This window comes from Balaenoptera musculus, chromosome X (genome assembly GCF_009873245.2).
Source record: "Balaenoptera musculus isolate JJ_BM4_2016_0621 chromosome X, mBalMus1.pri.v3, whole genome shotgun sequence".
NCBI lineage: Eukaryota > Metazoa > Chordata > Mammalia > Artiodactyla > Balaenopteridae > Balaenoptera > Balaenoptera musculus.
This window is the reverse complement of record NC_045806.1, coordinates 24497234-24513952: the sequence shown is the minus strand read 5'-3', so window position 1 is coordinate 24513952 and position 16719 is coordinate 24497234. Positions and strand designations below refer to the sequence as shown.

General features: G+C 35.6%; 1 protein-coding gene across 1 annotated transcript in view; it reads right to left on the bottom strand.

The window, feature by feature from the left end:
- IL1RAPL1 (interleukin 1 receptor accessory protein like 1) overlaps positions 1-16719 on the bottom strand; it is a 1287591-nt gene that overhangs the window by 1134227 nt on the left and 136645 nt on the right. The window contains exon 2 of the mRNA XM_036840523.1: positions 6776-6881. Coding sequence (XP_036696418.1) covers positions 6776-6881 — 106 coding nt within the window. The remainder of the gene's footprint in view (positions 1-6775; positions 6882-16719) is intronic.

Genomic DNA, 16719 nt, shown 5'->3' with positions numbered 1-16719 from the left:
TGGCACTGCAATCCTCCTATTGCAGAATTATTTTCTCCATCTCTTTTTTTCAAACGTTCCACTTCTAGTCATCAAACTCAATGGATTCTAACTTTAAAGCTACTTTATCTTCTGCCTTCCCTGTTCTCACTGCTGTTAGAGTCAGGAAGTCATTTTTGTGTCAAACATTTTTGGTCAAGAGGAAAGCAGACTCCTTTAGGATTCCACAAGGAAAAAGGGTTATTTCTGAAAGTGTATTTGTGGGGTGCAGATGAGTCGTAAAAGTTATCAAGATCCAAAGCTTCACTAGATTCTGTTTCTTCTCTTTCTCCTTCCCAGCCTCCCTCTTTCTTTCTCCTGTTTTCTTTTCCCTTTTCCTCCTTTTCTCCCCAATTGCTTCTCTTTATCATAGACCACAGATCACACTGTCCCTTCAGCAAAAATTTTCAACTTCCCTTTCTTATCTCCCCCATTCCCATCTAATTCCTGATAGACCATTCTTTCTCTAACCTCTAGTCTAAATTCAGTAAGTTTGTTTGATTGACTGAGAAAATTATCAGTTGTGGTAGAGAGAATAATGCACCTCCCCAAAAATGTCCACATAATCCATGGAACATATAACTATGTTATATCACATGGCAAATGGGACTTTGCAGATTTGATTAAACTAAGCATCTTGAGATGGCAAGTTTTTCCTGGATTATCTAGGCAGGTCCAATGTAATCACAAGGGCCCTTCTAAGGGAAAGAGGGAGGCAGGAAAGTCAGAGCCAGAGAAAGAGATGTGATGACTGAAGCAGAGGTTGGAGTGATAGGGGACCATGAGCCAAGGAATGCAGGTAGTCATTAGAAGGTGGAAACGACACTGAAATAGATTTTCCTCTAGAGCCTGCACAAAGAACTCAGCCCTACCAATCTATTTCAGACATCTGATCTCCAGAACTATAAGATGATAAATTTGTGTTGCTTTAAGCCACTAAATTTTTGGTAATTTGTTAAAGGAGCAATTGGATACTAACACAACAGTATCCTAATTTCCAAGCCACCTCATGGATCACCCTCAAGCCTACAGTAGATGGCCCATGGATCAGGGGCTCAACCTCTGGTCCAGCAGTGGTCACCTCTGTGCTGTCTCTAGAATGAACATCAATTTTGTAACATGATTTAAAATGCCTACCACTGACTGACTCCTCACTGCTTCTGCCTCTCCTATACTTCTCCCTTTAAATATACAGAAGAATATACCTTTTACTATCCCCATGATACACTGTCCTACTGATATATTCATTAACTTGGGATATTCCCCTCCCCAATGAAATCCTACTCAACTTGCAAGATTCATCCATATTGACTTTTATCTTCTACATGTAAATTCACCATGAACCAGGCATCAGTCTCCACAATTGATGTTAGTCTATGCCAACTCTATGTAAAAGTGTATTGACAACTAAAACTGAACAAGTAAGTTTACGGTGAAATTCTTAAGTATATCACATGATTATTAAACAAAGATACTGGATAATTTTATTGTATTTGTCAGGTATAAGGTCCATTTGTTTGTTAGACTTATTCTAATTAAAAACATTTCAAATGAACATTAAAATTATTCTAGATCTAATTGCAAAATTTATTTTAAAAAGCAAGATAAGTAGAAGAGAGGGATTTTTTTTCCCAAGAAAAAGTAAAGTGCACTTTTTTTAACTTCAAAAAGTAAAGGAAAAAAGCCTCAGAAGTTATCCCAAAGGAAAAATAGGAGAAATGTTTCGTACTTTTTGACATGTTTGACAAACTGGGAATAAACACTTGGTAACATAATAAAACGCAGATGCTGGGGGACTAGGCTGTCTCTTAATCATGTGGAATTAAGCTCATTGACATCCAGGAACACCCAAGAGAGCTGATATACATAAATCACATTGGCATGAGGTGGAAACACCCCACTAGACTTTCTCACTCCTATTCAGTTAAATCTCCCTTTCTTTATACAGTAGCATAATTTCTTTTACTTCAAGAAATGATGATCCAAAAATAACACATACAAAGATTAGAACCTAAACTGTGTCTTTGGTTATTTAACTACCCATATCTTTTACAAATTATCTGGGCTTACAGTTATGAGTCTGGGAAACCCTCAAGAGACTTGTTTTCCTCTTGCTGTCAGGAAGAATTGCATCTAAATCATTTTACACAAACAAGTGTCCATTGTCAATTTCTAGAATGAAGAGAAGATCAACTCCCTGTGGCAACCCTTTTACTCTCTAATAGCTGGCTGCTTTCGGTAGCTTTAATGATTCTTAAATACGTTCTAGAATAAGATGTAATCTTTGGTTTATATATTACAGTCACTTCCTCTTCTCCATATGCGCTAGTAATTGTGAATACTTTTTTTTCTATTCTGAAGTCACTTGCTTACGTTTCATTTATCAGTAATCATGAACTACACCCTTTTTCATGGTGGTCTATGTTGAACAATACCATTAAAACGAAAACGTCTGCATGATTACTATACTTCTTTAAACCAGCAGTAAGTCTAGTAAAATTTCAATATAATAATATTTAAAGAATCATTTTCCTGTCCTTCTAACAGATTTTGAAGTGCATTTCAATCTCATGAAAACACTCATGATTTGCAAAGGTTCACTGTCTTCATATAAACCCTTAGCATATCTTAGACACTTTTTGCTTCAGTGGTCTCATATTATACATTATACTACTTTCTATTTAATAAAAAAACATTTTTTCTTAAATGTCTTTATTTTACCTTTATTTTTCTAATACTGATATAACCCAGGCTCAACATTAAAGCCACTCATTCATTCATTCATATAATCATTACTTCATTAAGACAGTTCCTTGAACCCTGACTCTGAAACACACATCATATTTGGCACTGTAGAGGTTATAAGCATACATAAATCATGGTTCTTGCACTTGTCATCTTATATTCTAGGGATGGATGTGAGAGCAGGGAGAAACAGACAAAAGGTCTAGATCTCTTCCTCTTCCCTAATCTCTACATCCAGGTCTCTCTAGCTTCATTTCTCTCCAGTGTCCCAAACTCTTAAGCCAAACCACAACTCACACTTCAGTTACCCAAAAGTGCTATACTAATACTTTGTATGTATAGATTATTTCCCTGCCCCTGAATCCTATTCCAAACTGTCTTAGTTACACAAAAGAAAAATAAATATTTAAGAACAGTCATTATTAACAGAGGCCATACTATCCTCTTGGAATGACCTTGTAAAGAAATAGAATTTCATAGACTTTAACCCTTCAAGCAAAGTCATGGTAATATTTTTATAGTTAAAAACAAGTTCTACAAAGACAAAATGGAAATACTGAAAACAGATTATTTCATTTGCAGACAAATACACTAATAAAGAAAATGGAGGGAGGGAGGGAGGAAAGAAGGAAGGGAGAGAGAGAGAGAAACAGACAAACCAACCAACAAGAACACTAAGTTAACCTTTCTAAACTGGTTGAGATACAAAGACCCTCCAAGCAAGAATTTGTTTTACATGTGGTTTCTGTACAGAATTCTACAAATGACAGCAACTCTGATTGCTACAATGCTTCACGCACTTGAGAAGAATGGGTAATATTGATAGTTTTTACCTCTTTCTTCAAATGCTGCTTATAAAAACTAAAAAGAAGGTAAAAAATTGTTCCAAGAGAAAAATCTGTTGTGTAAAAAAGGCTGAATATCTGCTCCCATAGATATTAAAGGCCTTGATTCTAAACGTATGCAAAACTTCAGAACATTACCTGAGAGACCAGACTAAATCCTTGACTGTTATAATGATATACATACATGAAGTGCTATTTAAAACAAAACATTAGAAAGTTCAAGTTTTAATATTTCAATCAAGAATGTTATGATACTATAATTGCCTTTTTATATTTAATTTGTTCCTTAAATTACTAGCAATGGGGGTGTAAGCCAGTGTGATAAAAATAATAGATTTCCAGCTTGTGTATGAAGAGCTCCTATTGCTTTCAAATTAGTTCTATTAATGAGAAGCAAATACCTACTTCTAAATTTTTATGGAATGACCATATGTGTTTACCTAAAGTAAACACCATACACAATTAACGTGCCTTAAAAAACTCAGTGTCACTGTAGGCGATATAATCATACTTAATAAATACTTGGTTATTAAAATAGCAAGTTCTGGTTTTCTAATGCTCACAGTGAATTAAAAATAATATTCTAGCAAAGACACATGAAAAACATTGGGTTTTGAATCATGTTTACTGAACTTTCAAAAAGGTTTACAAAATTGAAAATAAAAAAGAGAATTAAATAAGAAGAAAGAACAAGGATAAGTATCCCTCTTGGTTAATATGCAAGATCAAACATCAAAAATTGATTTTTATTCCCTGGCCTTGGTGCCTCTGGTTTTGTAGGTTGGGCTGCGTGTGAAGATTGAGCCATTAATCTTTTAAGGAGAAGATGCCGAGTGCACTCCTCTTCTACTTGATCTATGGAGATCAGTAATGACGCTCTTCAGTAAGCTACATATCTGCTTCTTTCAACAAAGGTGCCATGGTAACAGGCATCAGTTGAAATGAGTGCAAGCTATGAAAGTATATGGGTAAAGTAATATTATCTAAATTGCACACTTAATATTCAAAAATCAAACAAACTTCCATCCAGTGAGACCTTAACACAGATACTGGGGGAAGCTATCTTAATTCACATTATACAGAAAAGTAAACAAATCAAACATGCCACTAAATCTCAGTACCTGCCTTGTCATTTTTACATTATTATATATAAAACACATTCAGTTTTGGATGTATTAAATAGCTATGCGACAACTATATTCGTAAATAGAAGAGAACAAGGTCTGAGAACTTTTGCCAAACTTAGGGCAGCATCTTATTCCCACCCTCCTAAAGTAATCAGATCATTAAAATAAAAATTGAACTTGAGACAGGTCACTGAGTTTTCTCAGGTCTCTGGAGCAGGAGGAGATATGAATTTTCCAACTGTCCCACATTTCTAGCTTTGCTCCCACGTTTCTCAAATATACAAAGTTAAGTTCCAATTTAATAAAAATTTTCCCCAAAGTAGTATATAGAATGGACCTGTCACCAACTATTTGATGATGGAAAAAAAATCACATTTGCATTTTGATAAATAAAACATAGACTTAACATACACAAAAATTTTTAAAAATTATATAATAAAGTATGACAACCAGAAAACTTAAGTTTTTAAGACTCAATCAGTATTTCCATTTTGGAAAGTTTCATTTTGTTATAATACTTATACAGATGAGTGTTTCTCTTCTATGTGGCCAATACCTCAAAGATCCATGTTAAGTGCTTTTAATGTAAACTGCTATTCTAGAAAATATCGCTGTTGTAGAAAATATCGCAGCTTTCACCACAATTTACTTCCCCCTTCTACCTACTCTAACTTCCATGGATATGCTATGCAAAAGCTACTACATCATAATCCTGCCCTAGGGCTTTCTCTCATTCAAAAATATCCACCAAGAGGAACAGACGAAATAAGTTGTAAACAAAGAAACACTATTCTTTTCATATTGCCTACAACCACATCAATGGCAGATACAACAACTATACAACAACCAAAAAGTTCTAGAGCCAATGGGCTCAGTCAAATTCCTTTTACTCTCATCCCTGTACCGTCATCCCCCTGAGCATGCACGAAGTACTTCCTAGTCCCTCCCCAGACTCTCTCCCAAGGCAGGGCTCATGACAGCAGACTGCTCCCTATCTCCCTTGCATGTGGCCCTTTTCATTATAGAATCAAATATGAGTTTGAAGCCTCTTAACCTAAGGGACTGAGAATGGTTGCTGCAGCCCCATCTCAGTCCTTTCATTCCTTCTCCATTCTGAATTCCAAAGATACTTTTGTTCATGCGATTCTTGATACCACAACACTCTGTAGCCTCTTGCACATGGTATCTTTTCTTTTTCCCACTGTCTCTCTAGAACAGATAACACATTCTAGTGCTAGCAACTAAACACAGTACATTCCTTCCTCCACTGTACCCAAAAGCTATAGCTTCAAAAATTCTGTTACCCCCTGTAAAATGTGAGTGTGGTACGACTTTGCATTATCAGTGACTTGTTAGACATAATATAACTTCACACAGATAACAGTATTTATTCAATTGTCTCATACATTTTTCTAACTCCAAGTATCAACAGACAACTGAAAACCAAGAGGTATGATAACATGTAAAATTTTCCTTAAGTCTCAAGATTATTCTATTTAGCAGCTGTTTTCATATTACCATTCTACTTTACCTCTATATTTCCTACTAACATATTAGGATGCTTCCCCATGACACTTTCTTTAATAACTCTGGTGGTTTTTTAAAACACTTGCAAAATAATTAAGCAATCAGCTGAAGTAAAATCCTAAAAAGAATCTGCCCTAAGCATAGCTGACATTGAAATGGTGACAGTAAATGTTAACATGAAAAAAAATTCACAGTATTTCCATGCAGAAATTTAAATGACACTCTTTATAAAGAATGTTGAAAATCATACTATAAAATGAAATCAACCGCAAGCTTTTGGTACTGAATTCATTCCAATTCATAGTAATTAACGAAACAAGCCACATCTTTTTCAACCTACTCTGACCTTTCTAATTCCCTGTGAGTTACGCTCCACTCATTTAAAGATAAATCTACAGTATTTCCACAATATGGATCCTGGTTAATTCTCAACCTCTCCACAAATGGTACATGTGTAAATGTAGCATCAGCACGTCAAGCCATAATGAGCGAAAAGGAAGGAACACTGCTTACCAGAACCTCTTTTGGTCACAACCTTCAAACTCTGAGTAAAAGTAGCATATAAGAGAATCAAGTGCGGAATTGGAGCTCTCATCTTCCAGCTCTTAAAGGCTGTTCCCTAAAGCAAAGATAAAGAAGAAAAACACACATTTTTAAAATACAGAGCAATATATTAAGATTTCTGTTAGGCTTTTAATCGTGCACAATTGGGGCAATTAATTCCACAAATAGAAAGAATGTGAACAGAATCTGTATTCCTTTCTCCCTTAGGAACCTGGGGTTCAAAACCAGTAATACCAAAATTATGTCTCTATAGGCCCCCTACAATGTTTTAAAATCTTATGCCCAATTAAGGTTTAGAATTTCTCTTTATTTAGCGGATCGAACTGTACTTAAAAAGTGGAAACAATCCCTTCAAAAGTACTATTTCATTAACAATTTATTTTAAATATAAATCACCAAACACTGACATTTTTTGATGTTCCATGCTGCAACAGACTATGGTTTTACTCAGTATCATTCTTTCCAATTGAGAAAAAATCTACACCTCTAAAGATTTAATTATAGTTTTACAATTTTCTTTTTAAAAAACTCTAAAAGATACTTCCAGAGAACTTTAAGACTTTGTCTCCAATGAAATAAAGTACAATGTATATGAAAGCTACAGAAAGATACATCATTTCTTCCTATTACAAGGCTCTCAGAGGGATAACAGAAGGGACACTAGCCTAGTGTTTGGATTTCAAGAGGGAGAAATATTTCATTTGAAATTAACTGAAATGAACATTGTCTTCCCCAGAAAATCATCTCCCTTTTATTTTTGTGTAAGACTGAGATAGTAGAGCTGAAAGACTAAATTTCAAAAAGTAGCAAGTCAGAACACAGTTCAAATATATTGTCAATCCATGACAGCACAGGTTTCCTTGCAAGACAGTTGAGGACTGATCATCTTCAGCTTTCAATCAGTATGACTTTATTAAAGATGAGGAAGCTGAAATGGTGATTTGACAGTCACATTTTTTTTTTTACTCTCCTAAAGCCTCAGAAACCTGAGTATATTTAATGATTACTCCATTCGCATTAATAAAAGTCTGTTAAAACACATTTTAATTCACAAAACAAAACCAAATCCCATTCACTTGCAGTAAAGTGTCACCATTATCATTTTAGTCAGAAAGTCAGAGAATTTTTAAAATAGCATTGAGAATAAGCTGTTTTAACTCCAGCTCCTGTAAATGATGATAGCCTCTTTCAGTTTTGTAACTGAGCACCTGGAGTTCACATAAAGACATAAATGAAACCTAGTCCGAAAAGCCGACTCATCAGACAGACACATCTGACGAACTGCCACATTGAAGTGCAAGCCTGACTCAGGCATGCATTCCTAAAACCCGAATCCCATTTCCCAGCCACCGCACTAACTGGAGCGGCAGGAAATCTTCAAGTTGATATCTTCAGCCTTCAGGTTAGCAGTGAGAATCAGTTCCTCTCTCAGTGTGAGTTTAATCAGCACTGCCCAAGAAACTCCAGGATCCAACTATACACTGCAAGACCTTCCAGCTTAACTACCTTATTACTTTACTCTTGTTCAAGATACTATTTCCTCACTCATTTCGTTTCTATAAGGCATACAGGCTAGTTTATGATTCTGTTTCTTAAAATTAAATTGGTTTAGAAAGCATCAATTTGGTAACATCAAGATCCTTAATTGAATCTCTCAAAACAGTTGTATATTAGGGAAAACAAAAAAGAATTATGGAGCATTTCACACATTCAACATCTTGGTCAACCTACAGTAATCTTTAAAAACCTCTTTAAGGCAATTTATTGTATTTTATATGGAAAGACAGATTAAATATGTCTAGTCATAGACATTCAAGCTTTGCTGTACTTGTTGCATAATTAAAATTCCTACCCAGAAATCCCAATGCAATCTATATATAAACATTTACTGAGGTTCTTGTCTATTTTCTTATTGTCACATAGTAGCTCATACTATCAGAGACCTAATTTCAAGAAGCTTCAATTTCTGGGTGGATGGACCTGAGATTGTTTGCCTATTTCCTGTTAAGAATACCATTCACCCAGGCAAAACTACAGAGATAGAAGGCAGGTTAGTGGTTGCTAGAGGCTGGGGGAGGGGAAACATTAGGAAGGTCTGCTAATGGGTACAGGGGTTCTTTGCGGGGTGGTGATGAAAATGTTCTGAATTAGACAGTGGTGATGGTTATACAACCGGGTGAATATACTAAAAACTACTGATTGTACACTTTAAAATGGTGAAGTTTATGTTATGTGAATTATATCATAATAAAACTTACTCTAAAAACAAAACAAACAAAAAAAAGAGTACCATTCACCACTTGGCTTCACATAAATCACTACTAAATCTTATGCAAAATGAGCATATCACAGTGGTTATAAGCAACCAGTCTGTCTGGGTTCTTAACCCCGTTTTGCTACCTATCAGCTGTGTAATTTTGGGCAAATAACCTCTCTGCAAACAGTTTCTTCATTTACAAAACAGGTATTATTACAGTACATATAACACAGTGCCTAGAACAGCAGTGGCACATAGAACAATCGGAATAAATGAAAGCTACTGTTGTTACTGTTTTTACTGCAGTTGACTGCTGTCACCACTATCATTACTATTATATTATTAACACTATTATAGACTCAATTCAATCCCTCTCACCTGTGAAACTTTCTGTATATACCAGCTTTCTTTACATGCTACCCCACACTATTAGCTTATCTCTTTAACTGTATATCTTTTACTCTACCAGACAAAGTCCCTCCAGGGAGAACGTGTGTTTTATTCATCTTTTTTATTCAATGCTCAAAAAATATTAGCTGAAATAAAATGAATGAATGAAAGACTGAATGTGGTTGCTACTATATGCAGTTGAATTTTGGCATTCAAACTCATCATTTGATAAACACTTATTAAGCACATACGCGATGGTGCAGTGGGGACACAAGGACAATGTAATGCACCCTAATAAAGAAAGCTCACAGACCAATAAGGGAGACGAATACTTACCTACTTAATTAGACTAGCCCTACTGCCATATGGTGAGTATAATGTGCTGAGGGAGTAGAGGGAGGAAATCTATTAATTCTGCTCCTGGTTGGATCTGGTGAAGTCATAGCAAAGAGCTTTCACAAGAAGCAGCATTTCAGCTAGGTCATAAAGGAGAGACTTTCTAAGGGAAAGGGAATTCTGGGTCTAGGACAAAGGATGAGGGAAATTGTCAGTCTGGTAGGCAGAATAAGGCCCACCCCTAAACATGCCCACATTTGAATTCCTGGATCCTGTGAATATGTTACCTTACATGGTGAACAGACTTTGCAGCTATTGTTAACTTAAAGATTTTGAGATGGGAGACTATTATCAGGGTAAGCTCAATGTAATCACAAGCATCCTTATAAAAGGGCAGTAGAAGAATCAGATTCAGAAAGAGGAAATGTAAGGATGAAAGCAAATGTCAGAGATCAGAGTAATGCACTTTGAAGATGGAGGAACGGGACATGTGCCCAGGAATTTTTGTGGCCTCTAGAAGGTGGAAAAGGCCAGGGCACAGATTCTCCCCTGGATCCTCCAGAAGAAATGCAGGCACGTTAACACCTTGATTTTAGTCAAGTGAGTCCAATGCATTTTGGACTTCTGACCACCAGAACTATAAGATTAAAATTTGGGGTTGTTTAAAGCCACTAAGTTTGTAGTAATTTGTTATCGCACCAATAGGAAACTATTACAGCAAGGATGTGAAATGGCAAGTTTCAGGAATAAAGCGTAAATAGACCACAACTTAGGGGCTGTAGGGAAAGAGGTTGAAGATGTCAATGTAGGATTCTGAAGAGCAAGATATGCTAGGTGAACGTTGGGACTTTTCCCCCATGCCCCCTACAATGTTTTCCACTCATATTCTAACTTCATCATCCAATAATACTTCATGCAGCTTTACTTTCTTTACCTTTTTTTTAAATCATGAAAACAATATGTATACTGAATACGTTTCTTCAGAATACACAAGATGGCTCATCTGAGATTCTGATCTATCCCCTTTCACATACTCCTAAGATTCTCTGCAGTATAGACAATGAAGAGCCATTGGATGCTTATAGGTGAATAATCTGAACTGTTTTAGAAAGTAGTTTGAAGGTAGAAGAAACTAGTTAACAGGCAGTGTTACAGGAAGATAAGGAAGAGGGTCAGCCTTAATGCAGTAGGGGTGAATAGTGGGAGAACAGAATAGATTTGGGAATAAATAGAGCTTAGTGATATTAAAGGAAGTGATGTTAAAAGGAAGCTTCAAAAGTGGATCTGAGGCATACAGTTTGAGTAACAAGGTCTATTATGATACTATTTACCAATATAAAGAAATACAGAAGATATTTTGGGCAATGAGGCTGCAGAAATACACGAAATTATATTTAGGGCATGTAGATTTCAAATTGCCTGTGGAATCTCCTATTAGAATTGTCTTGTAGTTAATTAAAAATATTTGCCAGAAGCTCAGTAGAGAGGTGGAAGATAACAATGTTGTAATTGCAGCTGAAGTTAAAGACATGGATTAGGATAAACAGGAAGAAAGTGTAGACCACATAGAGAAGGTGAAGAAAGCTTATGCTTTCAACTGTGAAGCCTACAAATATTTACGATACAGTCATAGGGAATCAAAAGGGAGAAAAAGTGAGAAAGTCAGGTAGTAAAGGGAATGTGAATCAGGAAGGATATGGGTCAATGAAGCAAGCAAGGATGTTTAAGGACACAATCATCAGAGCTTATGTATTGTAAGGATAAAAAGAGGCAAGTGCTTGAAAATTAAGACACTGCTGGTGATACTGACCAGTCTTGTAATTAGACAAATGGGGGTATAATCAGAAAATTTAAGGAGGATAATCAGTTTCATTTGCTTGATTCTGAATGGTAGGATGTGGAGCCCACAGTTGAGAGTAAAGAACTTGAAGGATAACTGTAGTTGAAAACAGGGAAGACTAGGACCTGTATGTAAACCGAAGCAAAGAGAAGCAGAGCCAGAGAAAGGAAGTGAATCTAGAAGGGAAGAGACATTAGTCTGGGGAAGCTGGGACACCTCCTCTTATAGGTGGAAGAGAAAGAAAGTACGTATGTAGGAATACCAAGGTAAGTTTAGAAGAGAAATAGAGGGAAGTTGTACTCATTTATTTTATTCCACTTACATGGGTCGTAAAGCAGAGGGAGTTGGTTTTAGTATGGGAATGAACTGGATTAAGAGTTTTCCTGTGTTAGGTTAGGCAAGCTACTTCATCTCTACAAGTCTCAGTGTTCTCACCTAAAAAGCATAGACATAAATATGTGTCATATTTATTTCATTTGACTTTATTTCATTTTTTACTTATTTCCCCCCGCAACATAGTAAGGTACTAAATACCTACTTCAAAGTTTTACAACCTTTAAATAAAATAATTGTCTTTATGGTGTTTAACAATGACATTTAACTGTAGAAATTTTTAAACACCAGCTCTTTTCCTATGTCTCTTTTCTCTCCATTCCTGGCTGGTACGTAATAATTATTTATGCTCCAACAATGATCCATTATATTTTATTTAATCCTTAACATTTTTATATTACTAAACTCAAGATTATACCATTTTTTTCACTCTTAATAAAAAAAATTTTAAGTATCCATTTGTGCATGACACAGATAAAGTATTTTACCAAGTGCACCATTTAAATAAAGCAATGCATGTTAAAGTTGTGGAATAGAGTCTCTATGGAGAGGATCAACAGAAGCTCTTACAGACTCTGCAACTAAAAGTTACCAAAAAAGCATGATATTTAAAATTAGTCCCAGGGAAACTTGTTTGTTATGTCATGGAACTATGACAACTATCTTGAGAAAAATCACCCACTCACAAATTTATAAAGATATCTATAGATTTATTTTAAATTTTGTGAGTGCCCACTGTGTTTCAAATGCTGTTCTAAGTAGGAGGGATACAAAATCATTAGGAAACGGTCACTGTGGCCAAGGATCACATGGAAGAGAAACACGAAAATCAACAATTATAGCAAGGGATAAGCATTTTAAGAGAAGAATTCTCAAGTCTATGGAAAGTGCTCAGGGCTGCTTGGAGAGGTCAAGAAAACATTCTCAGATGAGGTTGATATCTGGGCTGACTTTCGGCCAGGGTGGAAAGGGTTTAAAAGTGATGGGCAGGAGATTACAGGGGGAGGAGAACAGAAAGAGTACATGTGCATTTTTCAAATTTCCACTAGTGAAAACAAAACTATATATTTGACAATCTACTCAGTACAGGCTGGGTAGTAGAGAAAGGGCCTATGTTCAGATCATCAAAAATAAGTTTTAAGTCACTTGGGTAATTTTTTTACAAATTGGTCCAGATACATTTCTAGGGTTTGCTGTTGTTGCTATTGTTGTTTGTTTGACACAATCCTAACCAGAAGATCATTCCTTCCTATAGAGTGTGGCTAGCAAGGGAATATGAAGGTTCCAGATCTTATAACCATTCTTCAATATTGATCATCAAATGCTAATTCATAATCTAAGAGGCCAAAATGAGAATAAAGTCTTCATCATATGGTTCTTGACAGATTCTCCTACAAGGTGATAAAGAATAGTCAGTAGTAGGGGCTTCCCTGGTGGCACAGTGGTTAAGAATCCGCCTGCCAATGCAGGGGACACGGGTTCGAGCCCTGGTCCGGGAAGATCCCACATGCCGCGGAGCAACTAAGCCCGGGCGCCACAACTACTGAGCCTGTGCTCTAGAGCCCGCAAGCCACAACTACTGAACCCACATGACACAACTACTGAAACCTGCACGCCTAGAGCCCATACTCTGCACGCAACAAGAGAAGCCACCACAATGAAAAGCCCACGCACCGCAACGAAGAGTAGCCCCCGTTCGCCGCAACTAGAGAAAGCCCGCACACAGCAACGAAGACCCAATGCAGCCAAAAATAAATAAATAAAATAAATTTAAAAAAAAATAGTCAGTAGTCAAATAACTATCCAAAATGCACGTGTTCCTTATTTAAATATTGTCCTGAAAATTACACACCAGAGTACCTTGCTGTAGAGTAACCTGGCATAAAATGCTATGGAACGTCCTACAAACTAACAGACTGGAGTAGCGGCTGCAGTTACTGCGGGATAATTGGCACACCAACTGGGTGGCTCCAGTTGAGGCTCAAAACTTAACAGAAGAATCTTGTAAGGAAAGGACTTGTTCGATTCTCACAAAGTCTGGACCATATCCTTCATTGGGAAGCCAATGGTGTTTAAGGGACTAAGGGTGATAAAGCAGCTTTGTATTATAAAGGGTTGACTAAACTTCTTTATAATCTACTAAGAAAATGAGGCCAATAATATAAATAGTGTAAAAGAAGATATAAAATATACAATGACATAAAACATTTAGAAAACTTTAAATTTTACTAAATTTGAAATTTTACATAATGGGTGGCTTTCTGGGAATGTAAATTTCCAAAATTTACTAAACAAAAGAAAAATATGAATAAAACAAAAACCATTTAAAAATCCTAAATACCATTAAAGTATAAACTCCAAAAATTTCTGACTACAGAAAATAATACAGATGAGTACTTTCAAACTTTCAAGGAACACGGTGTGTTATAAGGAACAGAAAATCATGATTATGGTTGTAAAAACATAGAAAACCTTACAAATTTGACAAAATAAAATTAGAACTAACAGAGTAATTTAATAAACTTTATAAAACTAGAATAACACTGGAAAGGGTAGTTAATGTTACCACTTAGCTTTTATCTAGAAATCCTAGGCAGTGAAATGAACCAGGAAGTAAGAATAATAGCTATAAATATTAGAAAAAGAGAAATGCAGAATTTTCATATTTATAGGTTGGTTATAAAAACATTTTTAAAAGACCATTCCATTATAAATAGAGGAAAATAATGTCCTCCAAGATGAAAATATTTACCATTTTGTCAATATTGATAAAAAAAAAAGGCAAATTTTTCCAAGTGGAATTTTTATTTTGCTTCTTGAAAAATTAAGTCTAAATTTTGAATGAAAAAACAAACAAGAGAGAAATTTAGGAAAAAGAAGATGAATTAAGTAGGCCTTGCCTTGCAAGATACCAAAAGGCATTTTAAATTCTAGACTAGTTGAAGCATATACTATAGCCACAAAAATTGATAAACTTATGAATGAAAAATATATACTACACTGCACCAGATATCAGAATACATAGGAACAATAAATGATAAAGAAAGCATGTATCATTAAACAGAGAAATGAAATTAGTCTGTGGTAGTAAAAATTGTGAGATGGCCCCCCAAGATTCCTACCCCCTGATACACCCTGTAGAATCACCTCCCTTTGAGTATGGGTGAGGCCTATAAAGGTAATGGGATATCACTCACATGATTAGGCTATATTATATGGCAAAAGTGAAGATGTTCTGTAGTTGTAAAAAATAAACTAATCAGTCAATTTTAAGTTAATCAAAGAGAGATTACCCTGGGTGGGCCTGCCCCAATCAGGTGACCCTTTTAAAAAGGGTCTAGAGGTCACAGATGAAATATGTGAGAGAAATATGAAGTAGCAGAGACGTTCTCCTATTGGCCTTGAAGAAGAAACTGCCATGCTGCGAAGAGAGCCATATGTCATGGAATGGTGTGCAGCCTCTAGGAGCTGAGAGCCTCAGTCCTACAACCACAAAGAACTGAAGTCTGCCAACAACCACGTGAACTTGGAAGAGGACCTCAAGTCTCAGATGAATTCGGCCCAGCTGATACCTTGATTTCAGTCTTATGAGACCCTCAGTAGAGAACCCAGCTATTCTGTGCACAGACTCTTGACCCACAGAAGTTGTGTGATAATACACTTGTGTCGTTTTAAACTGCTAGATTTGTGGTAATCTGTTATGGTGCAATAGGTAACTAACACTTCACCTTAAATAGTCATAAATCCAGATAGAGATTTATGTGAAGAGAAATTTAATAAAGCATTACGTTTCTGATTACTAATAAAAAGAACCATTAAATTGTAGGGGATACCTATAAGATGAAATATTATGCAGCCTTTGCAAATAATTCTTGAAGTTAATCACTTGGAAAAATAGTCACAATAAAATGTGAAGAGAGAAAAACCAGAATACAGTGCTGTATAGAGAGCACGATTCTTATTATGAATAATATGAATATAGATGATAGAAAAACAACTAGAAAAAAATTACATCAAATTACATGAAATTACTTTAAGATTTTAAGTGTCCATCAATAAACGAATGGATAAAGAAAATGTGAGATACACACACATACACACACAATATTATTCAGCCTTGAAAAAGAAGGAAATCTTTTAATTTTTGAATGAACCTTTGAGGGCATTATGCTAAGTGAACTAAGCCAGGCACAGAAAGACAAATACTGTATGATCTCACTTATATGTGGAATCTGAAAAAGTCACACTCATGGAAGCAGAGAGTAGAACTGTGGTTTCCAGAGGCTAGTGGGTTGGGGAAATGGGTAGATAAGGTCAAAGGGTATGAAGTTTCAGTTATGTGGTGTGAATAAGTTCTGGAGATTTAATGTACAGCATGGTGACTACAGTTAGAGTTGTATACTTTAAAGTTGCTGAGAGTAAATCCTTAATGTTCCCACCACACTAAAAATAATGATAGCTATGTGAGGTGATACATATGTTAATTAGCTTAAATGTGGTAATCACTTCAAAATATATACATCTATCAAAACCTCAAGTTGTATACCTTAAATATACACAATTTTTATTTGTCAATTATATCTCAATAAAACAGGAAGAATAATTTTAAAGAAGAAGAGTTTTTACGGAATCAAATTATCCCAAGTTTTTTTAAAGAATCTGGATGATTTACTACTATTATAACTCTATAAGTCAAAAATATAACATTTCTCAATCCAAGAGCCATCGAGATAAACC